Here is a 20757-nt window from a genome sequence, read left to right on the forward strand (position 1 = left end):
AAGCTTTCAAATTTTTGCACATAATGAAGCACTTCACAGAGCTCTGGAAAATCATTGCCGTGTACTTTTCATGTCAAAAGCAGGCAACAATGTTTCAGCTCCTTGCAGAACTTTACAAATTGTTTTCTTAGCTTTTCTCTTTTCTTTCTGGTGTTTCGCACACCGAAATAATGAGCTTTCACTGCATATTTTTTTGCACAGCACCAAGTTTCTCCTAAACCGCATTTCGGCTTATGCTACAAAGATATGATCTGCAGAACAAATCTGCAGAACAACACTGCAAAAGCTCATTAAATCTTTTGATTTTTTTGTTTTATTATAGATACCTCAAGGGCCTTTGGGTGAGGGCTTTACATGAGGGGACTGTAAAGGGACTGTAAAAAAACTCAAATTGTCATATGACCCCCAACAAAACTGCCAAGAACTACTTGCACCAGAGTAAATTTATACATTGGAAGACTGAGCAATGGTTGCCCTCATTTGGGATGAGAACAACATAAAAATGGCTATTTTTCGCATTTCCATCAATATTCTGTGCGCACTGTTACGAGTAAAAGCCGAACTTCTAACTTGTAACGACCTCCCCAGAATCTTTCACGGTGCAATGCTGTAGTGGCGTTGCGTCACGGCTGCGTCTCGTGCGAACAGGCTTCACCACACAACGCACAAAATGACACTTGACGAGTGCACAGTTTGGAATGATGAAGGAACCACACAGATGGAAGCGAGGAAAATGCACAGTGCCGGCAATCAGCGTTTGAAACAGCATTCAGCTGAGCCTGGATAGCTCACTGATGGACGTCTGATAGCTTCTGTTGCCACGGGCTAGCATGAAGCTCATAAATGCAAAACCAAAACTATGAGGGCACCCTATTCTCGGAGATGAGGCCATTCATTTTTTTCATCATGCGTGCTGTTGTGTGCATGTCACAGATGCGTACTGAACTCTGCAGCATGCATTTCAGGTTTAGGGAGGGCCACCTTGATGATTGCTTACCGTGCCGATTATACCTGGATGGAGCTAACCTTTAAGAGCTCGTTCAAATTAACCGTTGCGAGACCCATAGCGTCCAAATTGGCAGGCTTTCAAAGATATGGCCGTTAGCCAGGACCATGCTGGCAGTTCAAATTTTTCGGGTTTATGAATTAATGGGAGTCGAATTAACCAGTAAAAGTTGAAAGTCTCAGATGTTACACGGAAGCAGGCAACTGCTGCCACGGTCGCTGCCCCCTCTGTCCCTGCCCTCTGGCACTTATGGCTGCCGTGCCGGTCATGGCACTCGTTTTTGTCAAACAGTTTTATGGTTCTACCTTCTCTTTGCATTTTAGAAGAAATGTACCCTTGCGATATGACTGACTAGGCCGCTATATCACGGGGACACTTCTCCGGCCCTGTGCCAGGCGCCAGGCTATTCAGGGTGTGGCAGGGAAGAGTTAGAACTAACCATGGCAGAATTTATTCGCGTTCGAATTAAGAGGCTTTATTATTACATATATGCTGCTACGGAGCTTTGCTGCACCAAGTAGTACAGTTCAAATTATCCAAAAATCTGTTTTAATGACCTATGAACTAACGAGCTTTTACTGGAACTACTTCAACACATGCCCCCTATATTTCTAACATCACTTGAAAAGACAAAGGACAGCAAATGTTTTCTTACCAGAAGAGCCCTCTGGTCTTTATCTGCCAAAACCTCTTCAATGTCTGCCAGTTTTTCCAGTGACGTCGCTACCATCACTGTATCGCTTCCAGTTTCCATGTCTAGAGTGGCAGAATAGTTCCCCTTTAACTCCTTGATATCGCTACGAATCTCCAGCAGCAGCTTCACGATGTGATGATTAAAGCCTAGAAAAAAAACACTTGCCTAAATAAGAGTGCATGAATTTAACTGAAAGAATACCTGGACTGAGCAAATACATCAAAAGTGTACATACAGATGACTCAATAATTTTAACTGATCTTATTGAACCTTTCTTGGTACAAACTTCTGGTTTACTCAAGTAGAACCTTTGTTCCCATCGACAAGTGCAATGGTCTTATTAAAACAAAATTTAAAGCAAGAGTTCGGTTGCCTTCAAGTTCAAATTATTAAAGGGACCAACAACGGACCAAAATATGTCATGAGATTATGGTGGAAATGAAATATAATCAACTGCAGAGGGCCCCTACTGAAGGTGTGCAACACGGGCTGCACTGTCATGAAACATCCTGCTCAGCAGGGTCTGAACTAAGCGCTTGGCTATTGGCGCAGAATATTTTTCAGGTGGCGACCACTACCGCTTGCTCATTCTTTTTGGCGCCATCATTGTCATGGCTAAACTGTCAATAAAATCCCGTTGTTTTCTCTTGAACAGCTATTTACTTAGCTCCCACATGTGAAGCATTCTGTATGACCAAATAGCTATAGACACATGCCTTGCAGGCTTTCTTGGCATACAAATGTCTGCTTAGACGACAAGCCTGCAAAAGATTATGAAGTTCCATTTAAATAATTATTAGTAAAGTTACCGGAATCAAGCACATTGGAATCAAGTACCGGAATCAAGCACAGTAAACACCCGCATACAATACGAGGCTTCTTTCCAGAATGTACCATGTCAAACTCTCAGCTCACATCAAATGCAGATCCAAGCAATTTTCAGTTCAAGTTTGTAGATCCAGTTTCATAATATTCACTGCTAACATCATAAGGCTTCCAATGAACGGAGCCCTTATCTAGTAGTATTTTCGGTACCTGGTTTCTACCAATTTAGACGCTTTGATTTTAATGACTTTTAATCACGTTATCGCAAGCATGACGATCGCATCTCTCATGATGTCTGGATCACGAAAGCAGTACATGACTGCTTTTAAAAGAAAAATTTCAGCTGGCGCAAGCAAAGGTAACCCGTCATGCACTACTACATGGTATGAATGAGATAGATTCCATTTCATCAAGCTGACCTCGCGATGCCCATGCTATCAAAATAAACTACCGTATCTCGCACAGTGTCGGGATTGCAAAAGCAGTACTAGGCTCCTTTTAAATGGAGAGAAATTTTAGCTGCTGAAAGTATAGGTGCCGCATGAAGCGCTGCTACATGGACTGGATGAGGTAGGGAAAGCCTGTATAGTTGCTGTCACTGAACAGGAGACACTTGAGTCAGCATTCTCAAGGAGTCTATCAGTTGTGCTTGTGACAAATGTGGGATGTCAAATGTGCTCAATAATGCCAGAGATGAGTTTCTAGCAAAAGATATAATTGATAAGGGACTCTCTGAAGACTACACCTGACGGCCACCACCGCTGAGACACCGAATGCAGAGCAAATAACAAATGCTTTCAGTGAGCTCTTCTTATTCTCATTTTACATGTAAAATTCATTAAAATATAAATTGGTCTACTCACGTTGCTGCTCAGGCGAAATGCCTTCCTGGCCTGCACCTGAAATGTTGACAATTATTGAACCCTTCAGTTTACTCACAAGGACGACAGCGGTGGCTCAGTGGTTACGACACTCTGCTGTTGACCCGAAAAACACGGGTTCGATCCCGGCCGCAGCAGTAGAATTTCGATGGAGGCGATATTCTAGAGGCCTGTATACTGTGTGATGTCAGTGACTCAGTGCATTTTAACCCTAGGTAGCCGAAATCTCCTGAGCCCTTCACTACAGCGTCCCTCATGGCCTGAGTTGCTTTGGGATGTTAATCCCTCAAAAACCACTGTTCATTCACAGCAGGGAAATCAACTTGCCTCGGAATTTGGCCAGCAGCTCAAAATTTCTGGTTGGTTTGTTAGTTTGTGGGATTTGATGTCGCAAAGCGACTCCGGCCATGAGGGACGCTGTAGAGGAGGGCTCTGGATAATTCGACTGCATGGGGTTATTTAGTGTGCACTGACATTGCACAGTACACGGACCTCTAGCATTTCACCTACATCAAAATTCTACTCCCGCGGCCGGGATCAAACCCGTGTTTTTCGGGCCAGCAGCAGAGCACCATAACCACTGAGCCACCGGGCAGCGAATCAAAATCTCTAAATAAGCAAAAAGCAGAAATAACACTCTCACATCAGTTACTGCACAAAAGGTAGCCTGGGCAAGTGTACACAAATAGTAATAAAACTATGTTCAACACAGCTGAAACACCAGAATTTGACACTTGGTTGACAGTATGACAGGATGTCTCAGCATCATAACAAATACTGCAATGGCATCATGCTGTTAGGGTGCCGACGCAAGCAGGTTTATCATGCATACGTTTATCATGCATGGTTCCCTGTGTGTGCAATTCTGCATCAGTATCGTCATCATCAATATGACTGCAACCTCTGCACGGCAAAGGCCTGCCCATGTCTCTCCAATCAACCCTGTCCTTTGCCAGCTGTGCCCAACGTATCCCGCAAACTTCCTAATCTCATCTGGCCACCTCACTTTCTGCCGCCCCCTGCTATGTTTGTCTTCCATAGGAATCCACTCAGTTACCCTTAAAGACCAGCCGTTAGCTTTCCTTCATATTGTGTGCCCTGCCCAAGCCCGTTTCTTCCTCTTGATTTTGACTATTGGCAATTTCATAAATCAGGTGCAATGCTGTCAAAGCTAGCGTTCTTCTTAGCACTGCCTGCAGCCGCAACTAAAAAGTAGTGCGTTCCTTGTTGTGAGCGAAACATATATAGTGAATGCTTTGCCTGCAGGCTTACTACATTACACATTTGTCATGAGCTTAAATGCCCTCTTATTGCTGACGACACGCTGTCACTTTCTCCTGACTCAGACCACTCGGCCACAGAAGTGTGGAGTAACACGTCTCCCTTTATTTTCCTATGCGGACTACTTCCGTACCTTTCACAGCGTTGCACCTGATGTATGAAACGGAGTATAGGATGTCACTAATGTTTGTTCCCTCACCCACTCTTCCCGCTTCCGGTCTCTTAACGTTACACCTATCATTTTTCTTTCCATAGCTCACTGCGCTGTCCTTAAACTGCACTAACATTAAACAAGATAAAGCATAAAAAACAAATCATGGAAAATATGCTAGTGCAATGAATATGGCAGAACTTATGAAGGGTCATTCCTCAATGTAGTGTCCATCCTGGCCTACAAATGGGCATTATGGCAACACTGCAATTGTCAACCCTTTTGTTGCTGCGGGTTTAGTCAGTAACACAGCTGTGATGCAGTCAAAGCACTGTTTGCTAGTTGCTGGTGATGAGTACACTGATGAGAACTTCTTTCTTTAAAGTGTGCATTTCACAGACTACATTGCCAGGTGTGGGTATAGCTGCTACCAGCACATTAACAGAAAATGATACTATTCAACTGTGCTCCCTGTGCCTTGGACAACAGCACCGTACATGAGCAGCAGCCAAAAGTGCCGCATTTCAAAGTGAAAGAAATAAGCAACACAGACTCTGACCATATTGAAGAATTTTGCTTGGAAGTTCCTGGCACTGTGCACAATGAAGCATGACATCTGTAGAAAATAGTGGCAACTGCAGTTTTGATATCAACAGCAGTGACCATTTCTCAGTTTTCCACCAATTAAATTTACTGTAATGCAAATGTGCTTTTCCAGTTTTTTTTTCTTCACTCATTACTAAACCATCTTTTTCTAAACCTTGGAAGTACGAATGAACAAGCTCGCAATAAAGGCTTGTTGATCATTCAATCTACTTACTTCGCTAAACATGCTCCAGAATATTAAATAGTATAGCCGTCTACGTGTTTTATTCTTTGAAATGATGCATAAGGCATTAGCATACATGGATTACCAGGAAGTATTCACCTACAACCGCTAAATATTTTATAATCAAATTTCTCTCTCATGATGATTCAGTTTCAACAGACAAATGATAGCTGTGATGCCAAAGGTGTGTACAGGTCACACGAGGCATGAAGAAAACTGCGACATAATCATTGCTTAATCATTCTGATTCACTGCCAACAAATGCCAGCCTGTCTCAACAGGCAAAATGTCCACGAATGAAAAAGCGGCAATTACATTGCAGTTTTTAGATTGAAAGCTCTATTTCACAACCAAACTTGCAAAAGCCGTTTGATCACTGAAGCCTGACCTTGAATAAATAAGTAAGATAATATTGCCACAACTGGGTTTCGAACCCGTGGCAGCGCGACCAGGTCAGTTTTGCTGGCCTGTGCATAAGAGTGCTATGCCATTACTGCAGCCGATCAGGCCTCGTGTTAAAATGCAACACACTCTTGCGCTATGCACTGCATGTCGTCATCATCACCTAATATTACTGTCGAAATAATATTGTGGTCCCATGCATTTGACTGTAACAGTGCCCAGTTGGCAATAACGAGCCCAGGTGTGGCTACTTTGGGTTCCACTCATGTGGTAGGGCATGATGAGAACACATTCTAGTGCATACTGATTAGAACCATTTTCCGCTCCTTTGAGTTCACATCACCGAGCTTTTTCTTGTTTTTTAAGCATAGCGAGTGCAAGGCTGCCTTCAATGGCCATTATCTTGGTGTATTCCCATTGAGTGTATGTCAGCAGACACTGGTAGTTGCTATGTGGCACTGGCTGATTCCCATTGAGTGCAATATGTTTCGTGTGATGGTAGTATCAGAAGATGCCATGAGAAGAGAATTCACTTCATTAGCTTATCCCAAATTACACAAGAATGTCAACAGCAAACCAAGATTATTTTCTGATCATCTGTAGCATTCATCAAGACATATGCGATCATCAGGCCCACTGGGCAGACAATCATGCTCTGGTAGGTACGTTTAAGAAATGCTGCAAGCCAGAAAAAAAAACCTTACGCAGTTCACTCTTGATATTGAAGCACATTTTGCCAGTTCTGCACAGTTCTAAATAATCAAGAACTTTTAAACACTTGCTGTTGACAGGTATAAAGCATCAGTTTGAATTAAACAAGTTTACATTAACGAGAGTCCACTGTAACAATGACTAATAATCACAAATAATCCTACAAAAAAAATAAAACAACATTATTCCATCCACTGCACTGACCTCCAACTCCAAGTGCATGCTGCGAAGAGAGAAAGCCAGAGGCTCCCATCGGAGTGCGAGTCCTGATAATGGGAATGCCATCTAGAGCATGTTCATCTGCGTGGTGGTGAGGAGCTGCAGGGATGTGTGAAAATATGAGACACAGTAGCATGCGTGTTGAGAAGCAGCACATTTAATGCTGTGCACGTGGCACCTTGAAGCCTACCAAGGATACATGGGGTGACCACAATATCATAACATTACTGCAGTGCCAGCTGCCACATTACACCTGCAGTATTTTTCTAAAACATCAAATAAGGTGGTTTGTCACAAAACCAATTTTCAGGGCTCTATCTCCTACTTCAGGCAGCAGATGCATCTGCCATATACTACTGTACTGCTCCCTTTTGCACACAACCTCCCCAGCAGCTTGCAATAGCTTCCTTACAATGCTGTGCAATTTTAGAAGGCCATCCAACAAGGACTGGCAACTAGGTCCATGACACACACACTATTGTACTCAATGTGCTCAGTATTTTTTACCGTAATACCTCAATTTAATATTATTTCTCTATTCACATGTAACCCAACTATGGAAAGGCAGTGACTAACAAGGTTTCCTTTCTAATTCTTGCACACTTCAGTGTGCTTTCATGACTTTGAAAATACAAAGGGGTTTTAATTATTTTTCTAATTAGTGTACACATCGTTTTGCATTCATGGTTTCATTCTAGTTTCAGCCTGGCCCACTCGGGCACACAGTGCAAAGCCTTCGGAAATAAGCTTAATATTTTTTTCATTATGTACAAAACCAGAATGTTTTCTCATTCATCACTAGCCCCGCATGATATTGAAAAACTCTTGCAACATAAATGCAGATCCTATGCAACTGATATTTATATAGGAAACGGTTCTCGAGACTCTGAGTAAACATATTTTCTTTGCATAGAATCAGTATTTCAAGAAATGCTGCAAGTCAGCACAGAAGCCCAAAAACAGTCCATACTCCCACAGTGTTCTAAGGCATACATTAAAAATTCCATTCAGCTGTCAGCTTACCTGAATCCAGATTCCAAGAGCTGGAGCCGGCACAGTCAAGGGCAGCATTGTGGCTCACAGTGTCTTGTGGGGTAGATTCTACATCACTGTTGCAAGCTGTTAATGCAATATGCAATCACATGACACATGAGTGTCACATGAGTGTCATAGTGACAAACAGTTAAAATGATACTGAAAACTAAACATTTCAACAGAATTGCCTGTCTGGTTGGGTCTGACAACTTATAATAAGCTGACACATCTTCAACCAAAAACTTAATTTAAAACCGAAAGTTTCAAAGCAACCTCTGCTCCTTCAGGGGTGACGGGGGTGGTGGCTAGCATCTTTTGAGTATGCCTGGAGTGGAGCAGAAGGCAGAAAGAAGGAAAGCGGTGATGCGAAAAGTGCTGCCGGAGGGGGCCTGAGGGAGGATGTTTGCACTAATTGTTAAGGCTATTAGTCACATTGCCGGGCTGTGCAGTGAGGGTCAATGGCGACTTTTCTTCTTAGAGCTACAGAGCAATGTCCCTGTGCATATAGTGGGGCGAGGTTTCCCTTTGTGCGGTTGATGTTGTTCGGGGTTCTTTGAATCTGCCAAGATTCGAGCAAGAGCCTGTTTTGACAATTTGTTTCGGTTCCGAGGATGCTGGTTTTGTTGAAGTTGATTCTGTGGTCTGAGCCATTGACTGTCACAGCTTAGCCTAGCAATGCGACTGTAGCAACCTTTACCCTTAGTGCCAATGTCCTCCCATCTACTGCTCCTAACCACCCCCCCACCCCCAACACCATTCGCATCACTGCTTTCTTTCTTATTATTTATTTTATTATTTTATTTATTGATACTGCAATCACGTAGTTGGGATTTTAGCAGGGTGGGGTTTGGCCTTCTGCTAGCCTGAATTATGCAGGCAAGGTATGAGTTCGTGCTAGGGACCTTTATTTTTTTTAGAAATCAGGACTGATTGGTCACAGCATGAAATGAACATGTAAAGTGCACAGACAATGGCCCTTAAGTCAAATGACTGCACAGGGACCCCTCACATGTTTATTTCCATTGCTGCTATTAAGAAATACAATCTGATCAAAGAAAGCATAAAATCAAGCTCTCAACAACTTTCGTTTAGCCCGTTCTTCAATCGAGGAATAATTACTCATTACCATCCACCTCAACACAGCCACTTGGATACCTGCAGAAAAATAAATTAAAATCTATTCCATTCTGTTTGTTTATTTTGAGGGCTTCAACGTCCCAAAGTGACTCGAGTTGTAAGGAACAATGTAGTGGAGGGCTCCAGGTAATTTCGACCACCTGGGGTTCTTTAGTGCACAGACATCGCACAGTACATGAGCATTTTGCATTTGGCCTCCATCGAAACATGACCGCTGCGTACTGCCAGGGGGAAATGGGGGGGGGGTCCCTATATGCACTGGACAAACAGCCTTCTGTGATGAAGGTGAACTTTTCTCATGGGTCACCTCTCAAAGTAGAATGCAAGGCGAGGAACGAGAAAGAAAACTGGAACGCAGAAATAGTAGTACATGGCAAATTCCTGCACTTTGACCTTCATCAATCCATCCCAGAAAACAGCAAGGGTTAATGACAAATTAGAAAGTAATGCGAGAAATACCCACAAGAATTACAAACTTTTGCACGTGAAATGTGACCGAAATAGGAAACCTGGGGCCCAAGTAAAGGAATGTTCAGTTGGAAAATAGAACATCCTTCAGCCACTTCGCATGCAACGTAACTGTTCTGGGGAGCAAAAACTGCAGAAAAAATGTTACAACACGACCTTTCTGGCAGCTACAGGGAACACGTTGGCAGCTCTGTCTAAACGTTGTTCTTACTTTTTGCAGGTCAGTGTCATTTTTCGTTTGCCATTTTGGCAAGTTTTACTTCGTGTGTTCCCTGTTGATGCCGGAAACTGTGTTGTAGGCATGGGTGATGAAATGATATGCTTGATATGTACAACAGAAGTAGACATGGATGATTCTTACTTGATGTGTAGTGACTGCAATTATGCGTATCACTTAGGGAAAGGCTCTCGTGTTCGTGAAAGCCAGTTCAATTCCATGGGGGAAACAACAAAAAAGTCATGGTGATACCAGACATGCTGAGCAGGACGATCACGAAGTGGACCGAAGAAACTTAGTGCTTCGGAGGTTGCTGTGCTAGAGAAATCGGCAGATGAAATGCCTCAGATTGGCCTTGTTCTTGTAGATATACATGAAAACTTGCAACGCTTCTCAGCCTGAAGGACACCATTGAAAACATTGAGCAAGCTGTGCAGCTGATGTCTGATAAATAGAACAAGATTCTTGCTGACATTGCACATCATGAGACAGAAATCAAGGAAATTAAGACCAAGGTACAAAGGCTTGAGCAACGGGAAGTAACTGAAGTTCAAACTATGCAGGAACAATTAAATGACCTTGAATGGAGGAACCGTAAACTGAACTTGGAGACTTGGAGTTTCACGGAATTGCACAAACTGAAAAGGAAGATTTGCTTGGTAAAGTCAATGCTCTCGCTAAGACGATAGCTGTTCCAGTATTAGCCCAACATGAAGTTGTCGCCATTCATCGCCTTCCTTCCAAGCCCGGCAAAATCCCTGGCATTATCCTTCGCTTTGCCCGACAAGATACGTGTGAAGAATGGTTGGAGAAGAGGCATGGCCTAAGTACCCTTCCATCGCAAGTGTACATTCAAGAAAATTTAACAAAGCACTCTAGGGACTTAGTTTTTGAAGTAAAGAAATTGGCTAAAGAACATGACTTTCAATATGTGTGGCACAGGAATGCTAGGATTTTTGTTCGGTGCAGGGACAGAGAGCGTGCATGGCGAATCCAAGCAATGAACGAACTGGATAGGATTGCGACCAGCAGTCCTAATTAGCTTATTTGATTGTTTTTCATTGTTTTCCCCAAACAATGTCATGGACAGACAACACTATGTATCTCCAAATGATTTTGACAACTATGTTGGCGGCTACTTTCAGTCTTCCTTCAATGCATTTCACGTTAATATGCAATCTGCTCGGAATAAAAGCACCTCGCTAGAGGTTCTGTTAAATAAGATTAAGAATGATGTTCTGATAGGTGCAAAAGACACACACACAGGAAAAAAAGGAGATGACACAAAGAGCGCCTACTACCAACTGAGTAGGCGCTCTTTGTGTCATCCCCCTTTTTTCCTGTGTGTGTGTCTTTTGCGCCTTTCAGAACTTCAATCATGAACCAACTAGCCCCAAAGCAAGTTCTTCTGCAACATTAAGACTTCTGCAACATTAAGACCCAGTTCAGTGTACTCATGTTGAGTGAAACATGGTATCACGATGATAATGATGCACTTAGTATGCTGGGATATCAGACACGTAATCTTAGTCGAAGCAACGGTAGACGAGGTGGTGTTGCTATGCTGATAAAGAAAGATGTAAAATATGAATTCCTCCCAGCTTTCAGGAAATCAGCAACAGATTTCTAGGTGTTATCTTTACGTTTGAACAAGTTGGTGCTTGTAGTGCTGTGCAGACCCCCTGAAGGAAACTTATCAATTTTCTTTAATTTTCTTGAGTCTCTTTTCACATACTTTTATGAGTGCTGTCTTGAGCTTATTTGCGGAGGCGATTTTAATGTAAATACGCTTTGTACAACCCCAGGTCCTGTTAATGAATTTAAGCTGTTGCTTAAATCACAAAACATTACCAATACCATATATCTTCCAACACGTGTTACGTCCAGTTCGTCAATATTGCTTGACCAATTTCTAACCAAATATGCAGCCCATAAACTTAAATCGGGAGTCCTTGCATGCGATCTTAGTGATCACCTTCCAATTTTTGTCTGTGTGAAACCTTTAGATAAAGAAAAACCAGTAAATCGCAGTTACCTACCAGCCAATTTTGCCATCCCAGTTAGACCAATTTCGTGATGATATAAAGAAAACAGACTGGTCAGATGAACAAGAATCAGAAGACCCTAATATCTAATTCTGCTTATTCCCTGATAAATTTACTAATCTTTACAGAAAACATTTTTCTTTCCGAACTATTAGCGTGTCTAGAAAAATCTGGAAACCTTGGATAAATGATTATCTACTGGCCACAATTATAGTCAAGAACGACATGTTTCACAAGTTTATTAAGACTCGAGGAATGACTAAGCTGAAGGAATTTAAGAAATATAGAAGCAGCCTTAATAAGGAAATCAGGAAAGCTAAAAGTGACTATCTTGAAAATTCTTTCAGCACGGTCAAGCATGATTGCAAGTCTACTTGGCGGAAACTAAATGAGGTTTTGAGCCGTTTATCTATGTCTGACCCAATAAGTGAGCTGAAAATAAATGATCAGCTAGTATCTCGTTCCGCTCTGGCGGATGCTTTTGATGAACACTCCGCAAATTTCTCGGTACCAACATTATCTAATCATGCAAACCCGCTCAGTAATGAAAACCCCTATAGTGTTTTCATCAGTGCTGTTACCGACAGTGAAGTGTATTTAACAATTATGCAGTTAAAAAATTCCGCCAGCTGTGATGTCAACGACGTGTAAATTCAGCCGGTAAATATGTTCCCGATGTTTCAGCAGCTGTCCCAACACACATATTTAATTTGTGCATAACCCATCTGGAGTCTTTCCCAAGAGCATGCAAACAGCAAAAGTAAGGGCTATCTATAAGAAAGGTGACCATAATAATCTTAATAACGATCGCCCAGTATCGATTCTTCCTGTTTTTTCAAAAGGTTATAACAAACTTATGCTTGTGCGCTTTGAATCATTTTTTTGGAAAAGCGAACAGTATAACCGATGCCCAGTATTGTTTTAGAAAATTCAGATCTACACAACTTGCTTTGCTGTTCCAAAAGAATACATTTTAACAAATATAGATAGTAAGAAATATGTACTACGTATATTTCTAGATTTTACAACGGCTTTCGGTTATCTGAACCGCAATCTCCTTCTTGTAAAATTAAAAAAACTATGGTGTTCGTGGATTACCGTTAGAGCAAATTAAATCATACCTTTCACATCGCGTCCAATATGTTCAGATTAACAAGTACTCTTCAGATTTAACTTGTACACACTCGGGGGTTCCGCAGGGAAGTATTTTAGGGCCATTTTTATTCAATATCTACTTAAACAACATTGTCAATGTGGACTCGCAAGCTAAGTTTGTTATCTACGCCGATGACACCAGCATTTTTTGTGTTTCGCAAAATTGTACAGAACTCTTTAGCATTGGAAACTCTGTATTATCAAAGTAGGTGAATGGACAAAGCAGAATGGTTTAATAATAAACGATTCCAAAACAAAAGCAATTGTTTTTCGCGAAAACAAGGATGGTTTCGTCAGAGTTAAAACTTAAGATTATGGTTCGGAGGTTGCAATTGTGTGTGAATTTAAAATGCTACGTGTCTTTTTTACGGAAACAATGTCCTGGGACCGGCACACTGACTACATATCATCAAAACTTTCATCAGTAGTTGGCATTCTGTACCGAAACAAGTATTTCCTACCCAAGAATATTATGACACTCTTATGTAACTCACTTTTTCTGTCTTAATTAAGTTATTGCATACTCGTGTGGGGTACAAACACAGTGACCAATATGGAGAAACTCAGTAGATTACAGAGAAAGGCGGTTAGAATTATTACATGTATTCAATATGACTCCAATGTACAGCCATTGTTTCAAAACCTTGGGCTATTACATGTGAAAGTTATGTACAATTACAATCTATGTCTGGCACTAATCAGAGAAAGGAAGCAAAACTTTAACATCCTCACAAATTTAGGGAAATTAACTGCTAAAATTTCGTCAGGTCATTTCACACGTAAACCCGAAATCTGGAAAGTTGATTTCTGCAGAACAAACTACGCGACACAAACACTAAACCACTGCATTCCCACCCTTTTAAGTTCCTATTTACCTAATAATACCGACATTTTACAGTTGAATACTAGGCAGCTTAAGAAATTTTTTCTTCAATATTACCCGTATCATACGCTACTGGATATAGCACTCTACAATTCATGAAATGACATCTCGTTTTGGCATTGTTCTTTTCTTTTTGTTCTTGGGACGGGGGAGGGTGAGTGCTGTATGTGCTTAGAATGTATTAACACACTCCTCATTTGCACACTGTGTTTGAATGCGACTGCACGGTAATTTTAAATGCGCAAGAGATGTATGCTGTTTCACCACTTTCCATGGTTTTGAAAATTTTGATACCTTAATCCCCACTACTGACTGATTTTTTTTTCATACTATATCTCCCTCTCTCCATTGTACGTACATTACCATGTAAACAATTTTGAGTTTTTCATGTTTAATGAGCTTCACATTTTGTTCGTACTTATAAGCCACTATTCAAACTGCACGTTCCCATGTTAAATGCTGTGTCTATGATGCTCTCTCTTGTATGTTATTGCTCTCTAGTGTCACATATTGATTTTATCTAGGTGGGCGAGGACCAGTAAAGCCGCGGTTGCAGCTTTTAGCCACTTCTTCCCCCATCGTTGATGGAAAATAAAACTTATCTATCTTTCTATCTAACCTGTACTGTCTTGAGCTGCTGCAAAAATTTTGTTGGAGCTCATTCGGTGCCTTATGACACCCAGAGTGTGTCTAACGACTCCATATTGCAGTTGTTATGACTTCACACTTAAAGTGGATGTCTCCGAAAATTTGAAAAAGGTACTTTGTTCTTGCTTTGAATATTTACAACAATGCGTTTTGGGCAAGATATGAGTCTGTCACATTCACCTGAGTTGAGATGGTGGTAGTCCACATGTTTACCTGAATGAAGTGTAGGCATTGCAAGTACCCCATCTGCAACAGAAGATAGGCGGAAGGGTATTGCGTTGCTCAGATAACAGCACTTGCAGTTGCACTTAAAATCTCAGCTGTTCAGTGACTAAGGGCTTTTGACTCCACAGCACACAAATCTTAATTGCAAAAACCCTCTGACAAACCTATTACCAATCTGCCATGTGGGCCAAAAGTTAAATTCTAACATCTGCAAAATGAGTTCGTTTGATTACTGAGTAATTGTCTTACTATGCCACACATGTAACATACAACAGTTCAGGACCTTTCCGTTTTGAACTTTCGCCCTTCATGTTTGTAATGAAATTTTTGCACGCACAGATTATAACACAGGTTAATGCTCACAAGCATTTTTAGCTTTTCAAGGACCAGACACAAAGTGCCTGTTCTATCTGACTGCTTGGTTCTTCCCTGTGCAGATTACCAGATTTATGTTCCCTTTTGCAAAATATCCAGGTAAAGTGATAGAACCTGTCCATATTTTAGCTGCCTGACTTCCCTTCTTCCTGATAACAGAAATAGTAAACTAACCTACAGCACCAGCATGGCTCACTTTCCTCCCACAAATCAAGGATTAAGCACTTGAGTTTGAGATCATTTTGGCATGATTGGACATAAACTGTCTTTTCAATAAGGATAGCTCTTTCGCCCGGAAAAGTTCTGTAGTTGCTGAGACACTGACGACAACCCCATTCAAATTTTGTGCTAAATAAACATTGATTACGTGGCTCATTCATGTTATGCTGATGTTTACCTAGTCAAAAAGAATGCATTTATAGCAGAGTAGTTTTATAAGTTTTTAAGCTTATCAATTCCGACTCATAACATCAATAACAAAACTTGGTGATCATCATCTGGGAGTGAACAGTGGTTTATTCCAGCCACAGTGGTCAGTGCATGATTAACTGTTTTGACACAGCAGTTTCACAAAAGTGACCAGCTGTGGTACCACCTGTATTTGATTCATTTCTTTTCCACTTTTTCATTTATAAAGGCTTCATTTCATAAAAAAATTTGTTTCTTCATTAGAACACAGTAATCTATCAATGCAGGCAAACTTCAAATTGTCCTTATAATGTCCAGTTAGAAGCTATTGCACTCAAAGGTCACTACTCACCTGGAATGCATAGCCCAAAATTTAGTTTCTCCTACAATTGAAGAGTTCTGGAATACTGAAGCAATGAAAGGTGCACACTCAGTTTCAGAAATGCCAAAACTTCACTATTTTGATGAGATGGAAGGAATTTAGCAAACAGCTACAAAATTAAAAATTCAGTTTCTATTAAGATATCACATCAAGGAATTGCGCATGAGCGTGCAATTCCTTGAACATGCCCAGTTTAGCAACATCTTGTGTGCTGAAAAAATGTTTCATTATGTGCATTTGCTTTCGAGTGAGATATAACGTATCGTAAACATGGATCACCAAGTTGAATTCCTCTGTGCTCAGCAAAAAATTATGGTTCAGTTTGTTCCATATTTTAGGCTGTGGCCCTAGTAGCCAAACAGTGGTTGCCCCATAATGAGTAGTTGTTGCACAAGGCACACAAAAACAACAATATAATCGCTGTTTCATTATTTCAGTTTGCACCACATCTTTGCTAACACCAGAAGCTAGAATGACCGCAAGTGAACAAAGAGCTATGATATTGCAGTCTTTGTTTGCACCACATAATCTCATACTTGTTTGACTTCGCAACTGCCATTAAACTTCTGAAATTGAAACGCGAACTATATGAAAAAAAATTTGGTTATAAATTATTTGTCAAGCACAGGCAAATTTTAGGTAGTGACTTGTTTACTGATGTCTTTTGTATCATTTCAAAGCGGTGCCTGTTAACCATTGCATGGTCCTGAAATATGACCAAAATGTCCTCTCTGGCTTGCATAGAAAGGGCTGTATTAAAACAAAACCGTTCTCTCACCATGCCCTTTTACTGCCTCATCTTCACTTCCTTCCGATGAATCAAGATGAGACGTTTGCTCTGCAATTGCAGGTTTTTGGCGGGCTTCCCCATATGTATCTAATAAGGAGGATTGAAATGAAAGAGTTAGGCAAACAAACAAAGAGGCTCAATACATTGTAAGTGTAATTAATATGATATCTTCACTTAATTCAAAGTTCATGTTGCTTCTTTGCTCTAAACAACTCAAAGTATCAGACCTTATCAGATGGCAAAACCTGTCAACGAAGTTTTATTACACATTGTGCAAATCAACATGCCTTATTATGCATTCATGCCATGCTTCCAATTTTAATCTCAAGTAGGCAGAGTTAAATTATAACTGGTCAGCACCTATTTTGAAATTGATTGCAAAGTATACAGCCATCACATAAATTAGAAAACAATAACACGTAATGAGTATCAGTGATGTCCTTGCCTGCATACACCAATACCCTGCACGGGCAGACCCTCCACTCGTCGGTTGGTTTGGCAAGTCTCCGCACTAGTTGTTTTACATAGTAGGAGCCGAAGCCCTTCGGTGCACACTCTAGTCATTTTATATCAGCAAAATGTTACATACCATCTGTATGGTAGTCATTTTACTGGTTGAAATTGAAGTATCTTTGAATCGGCAAAATTCTTAACTCCTGTTTTCTCCGGTGTGCCACTGACTCGTATATTTGCGTATTTATTCTAGAGTTCCTTTTTCTGCTCCTTTTCTAATCCAGTAATTATTAAACACTATTACAGATAGTGTTTATTAATTACATATTTCATGGTCTGCATGCTTCTTAAATTGTCTGCATTTTTCATTTCAGAAAAAGGAGCCGAAAGGAAAGATCACCTTTCTGTGTAGTGGCTTTTGTTGATGAAGACGACTCGGTGGCTGCAGTGCCCACTAAATGGCTGCGGAGGTCGAAAGATACCTGCATGTGGCCACCGAAGGGCTTCGGCTCCTACTATGTAAAACAACTAGTGCGGAGACTTGCCAAACCAACCGACGAGTGGAGGGTCTGCCCGTGCAGGGTATTGGTGTATGCAGGCAAGGACATCACTGATACTCATTACGTGTTATTGTTTTCTAATTTATGTGATGACAAGAGTGTGCAAGATAAATAGGGGCAAGGTACACAGGCAGGATGCTGACAAGCCCTTCCAGGAAGCAAAGGGTGTGGTTATGATACACCACAGCACTTCAAGTCTTGAGTTCCAAAGATGCGACAGAAATAGCAGAACTGCCAAATTAATAAGCATGACATATGAAACATACAGAGCACATGAGGAATACACTAGCAATAAAGTGCATAGGCAGCAAAAAAGAAGTCAGGCATAGTCAGAAATCAAAAGTACGTTATACAGGTAAAAAATATCAATGTCATTAGCAATTTAATATGGCATCAGTTACAAAGGAATTCCGAACTAATTCATACAGTGCGTAAAGCATTGATCACTGCAATGATAGAGGAAGTCTAAGCATAAGGTGTTGGAAGTGACCAGAAAGTACCATCAGGGGCAAAAGTAACAGACCCCCCCCCTCCTCCAAGTTCTGCCCCGTGCCACTCTGCATAGGGGCACCAGCTGACAGAGACCTTTCACATTTTCTCTATTTTTCACCCTCTTCTTCGCTTCTTTCACCCTCGCCTGGAGTAGCATGCTAGGCTATCAACCAAGCAGACCTCTTCTGTATTCAATAAAGTCTCTCCTTCTCCTCCCGACCAAGCACTTCTGGTGCAGGAGCACAAAAACTTGCACAGAATTATTGCCGCTCATTCAGCAGGCACACTTAACTTTAGGCCAGCAGCTTATCGATATACCCAATATGAAAATATTACCACTAACAACTGGGTAAGCATTGTGACCTATAAGGCCAAAATAGACTGAGGAATAAATTGACGAGAGCACAGAATGCTATCTAGGAAGAACAAAGGAAGAAATCATATGAATAAATGGAGAGAGGTGGAATGTGTAATCCAGGAGAACAAAGTTTATTTTCTCATGGGTAACAAAATGAATTCAATGCAAAGGAAAAATACTGGGGAAGAATGACAGCTATGTAGAGAGTACAAAAGTGATGGGCTATTTGCTGCTCCATTGTGGCAACACAATGCAAAGAACAAAGGTAGTAGAGATGGAGAGCACAGGCATCCGCAATGTGTTTTCTGCATTCACAGAGAAAAAAATCCCTTAAGTCGGGTGGATTAGGCAGGCATAGAACAAGTAACAGCAGCATTAGAGGAGGTGTTTAGCCTCCAGTGAATGTATTACGGACGAGGATTCGATACCCCAATTTTGACAGTGCATATCCTACAAATCTCAGCAAGGTGATTAAACTTCGAAAAATGATTTTGCACGAAACAACACAACTTAGCAATACATTGCTTTAAACTGTATAACATTCAAAAGATGGAAACAAGACAAAAGATCTAATGAGCACTGACAATCATTTGGGTTTTGAACAAGTCTTTCGTGGTGCTATGTTTGTGTGGTTTAAACCGAGAATAATGGTCAAAACTAGCCTCCAAAGCATACTGTTCGGCAGTGAATGGCATGGCACCACAGCCAAATATACAGGTTTGCAGGTAACAGTTTGTAACATAGCTGCAATATAAGATATTGCCTAGCTTAAAAAACTATATTGGTTCTAAGTGGAATCTAACTGAATCTGTTGGAACCAGTTATGTTGCTGACTTTTCCAGCTGGTTCCAATTCGATTTAATGATTTGTCTGGTTGGTTACGTGCACGCGGAGGCTCTTCAAGGACAAGCAAAAATGAGAAAACAGTTGGAGGAACTGAGAGAACAAAAGAAGAAAGAGGTGCCGTAGTGGAGGTCTGCGGGTATATTTCGGCCACCTTGGAATCTTAAAACGTGCACCGACGTCGCACAGCACACGGGCGCCTTTTGCGTTTCGCCTCCATCGAAACGCTGCCGCTGCGGTCGGGCTCGAACCTGGGCACTCCGGCTTAGTAGACGAGAGCCTTAACCGCTGATCCACAGCGGCGGGAGCGAAAGGCATCGCCCAACGGAATTCGGTAACAGTGCCAGATTTCGGCTGCTGACCCGAAAGACACGAGTTCGATTCCGGCCGCGGCGGTCGAATTTCGATGGAGGCGATATGCTAGAGGCCTGTGCACCGCGCGATGTCAGTGGCACGTGGTTTCGAAATTTTCGCTACGGCATCCCTCATAGCCGGAGTCGCTTTGGAATGTTAAACCGCCATAAACCATAAAGAGAATTTATTCTCCGTAGTACACGTGCTATATACTACTTTCAGGTAATAACCATTCACACGCTGAAATAGTGCACAAGGAGTGGCGAACAACATGTATATAATAGCCTGCTCTTAATAACACTTACCCATTTCTTCCACGGCGCTCCATCGTCGGGCAGAGATGAGCGTGCGGTGGCCAACAGGCGACTGAAATAGCCGAAATCAAGCGACCGCGTGCTGTCTCGTGCACCGCACTTACGCACAGAGAGCTAACACAGCGCACGGCCGGCTGGTGTCGAGGGAAGCAAGGGAAGCGCGCGCTTTTCTTCTTAAGCGCCCGCGTTAGTTAACAGGTGGCGCCACGGTGCTTCTCCCCACCGCCCCCCCTATTTTTTTACACCTGGCTTTTTTTTCAGACAGGAGTAACAGTACGCACAAACAGGCGTATGAGTGTAATCTGTATAAAATTATACTTAACTGCTCTGAAGACACTCGAAGGCATTCTTTTTTCTTCACCTAAAAGCAATACAAGAATCAGGCCAGGCAACAATACAAAAAATGTAAACAAATATGGCGGAAAATGAAAATGGTTTTGGGGGAAGAAAATGGCGCAGTGTCTGTGTAACATCTCGGCGTACATCTGGACCCATAAAGTCAGAACCGCGCCATAAGGGAATGAATAAAGGAGGGACTGAGGGAAGGAAGAGGTGTCGTATTGGAGGGATCCTAAATAATTTCTACCTCCTGTGAATATTTAACGTGCACTGACAT

The 20757-nt window shown here is 41.6% G+C and overlaps 1 protein-coding gene across 1 annotated transcript; it reads right to left on the reverse strand.

The window, feature by feature from the left end:
- Positions 1 to 1370: 1370 nt before the first annotated feature.
- On the reverse strand, positions 1371 to 20136 carry LOC144134029 (uncharacterized). Its single transcript, XM_077667037.1, has 7 exons — positions 20133 to 20136; positions 14768 to 14833; positions 8023 to 8118; positions 6985 to 7098; positions 3389 to 3424; positions 1662 to 1846; positions 1371 to 1409 (listed from the first exon to the last, which is right to left on the reverse strand). Exons 1-7 carry the CDS (start codon positions 20134 to 20136, stop codon positions 1371 to 1373), a joined length of 540 nt encoding a protein of 179 aa, XP_077523163.1.
- Positions 20137 to 20757: the final 621 nt, after the last annotated feature.

This window comes from Amblyomma americanum, chromosome 5, assembly GCF_052857255.1.
Source record: "Amblyomma americanum isolate KBUSLIRL-KWMA chromosome 5, ASM5285725v1, whole genome shotgun sequence".
Classification (NCBI taxonomy): domain Eukaryota; kingdom Metazoa; phylum Arthropoda; class Arachnida; order Ixodida; family Ixodidae; genus Amblyomma; species Amblyomma americanum.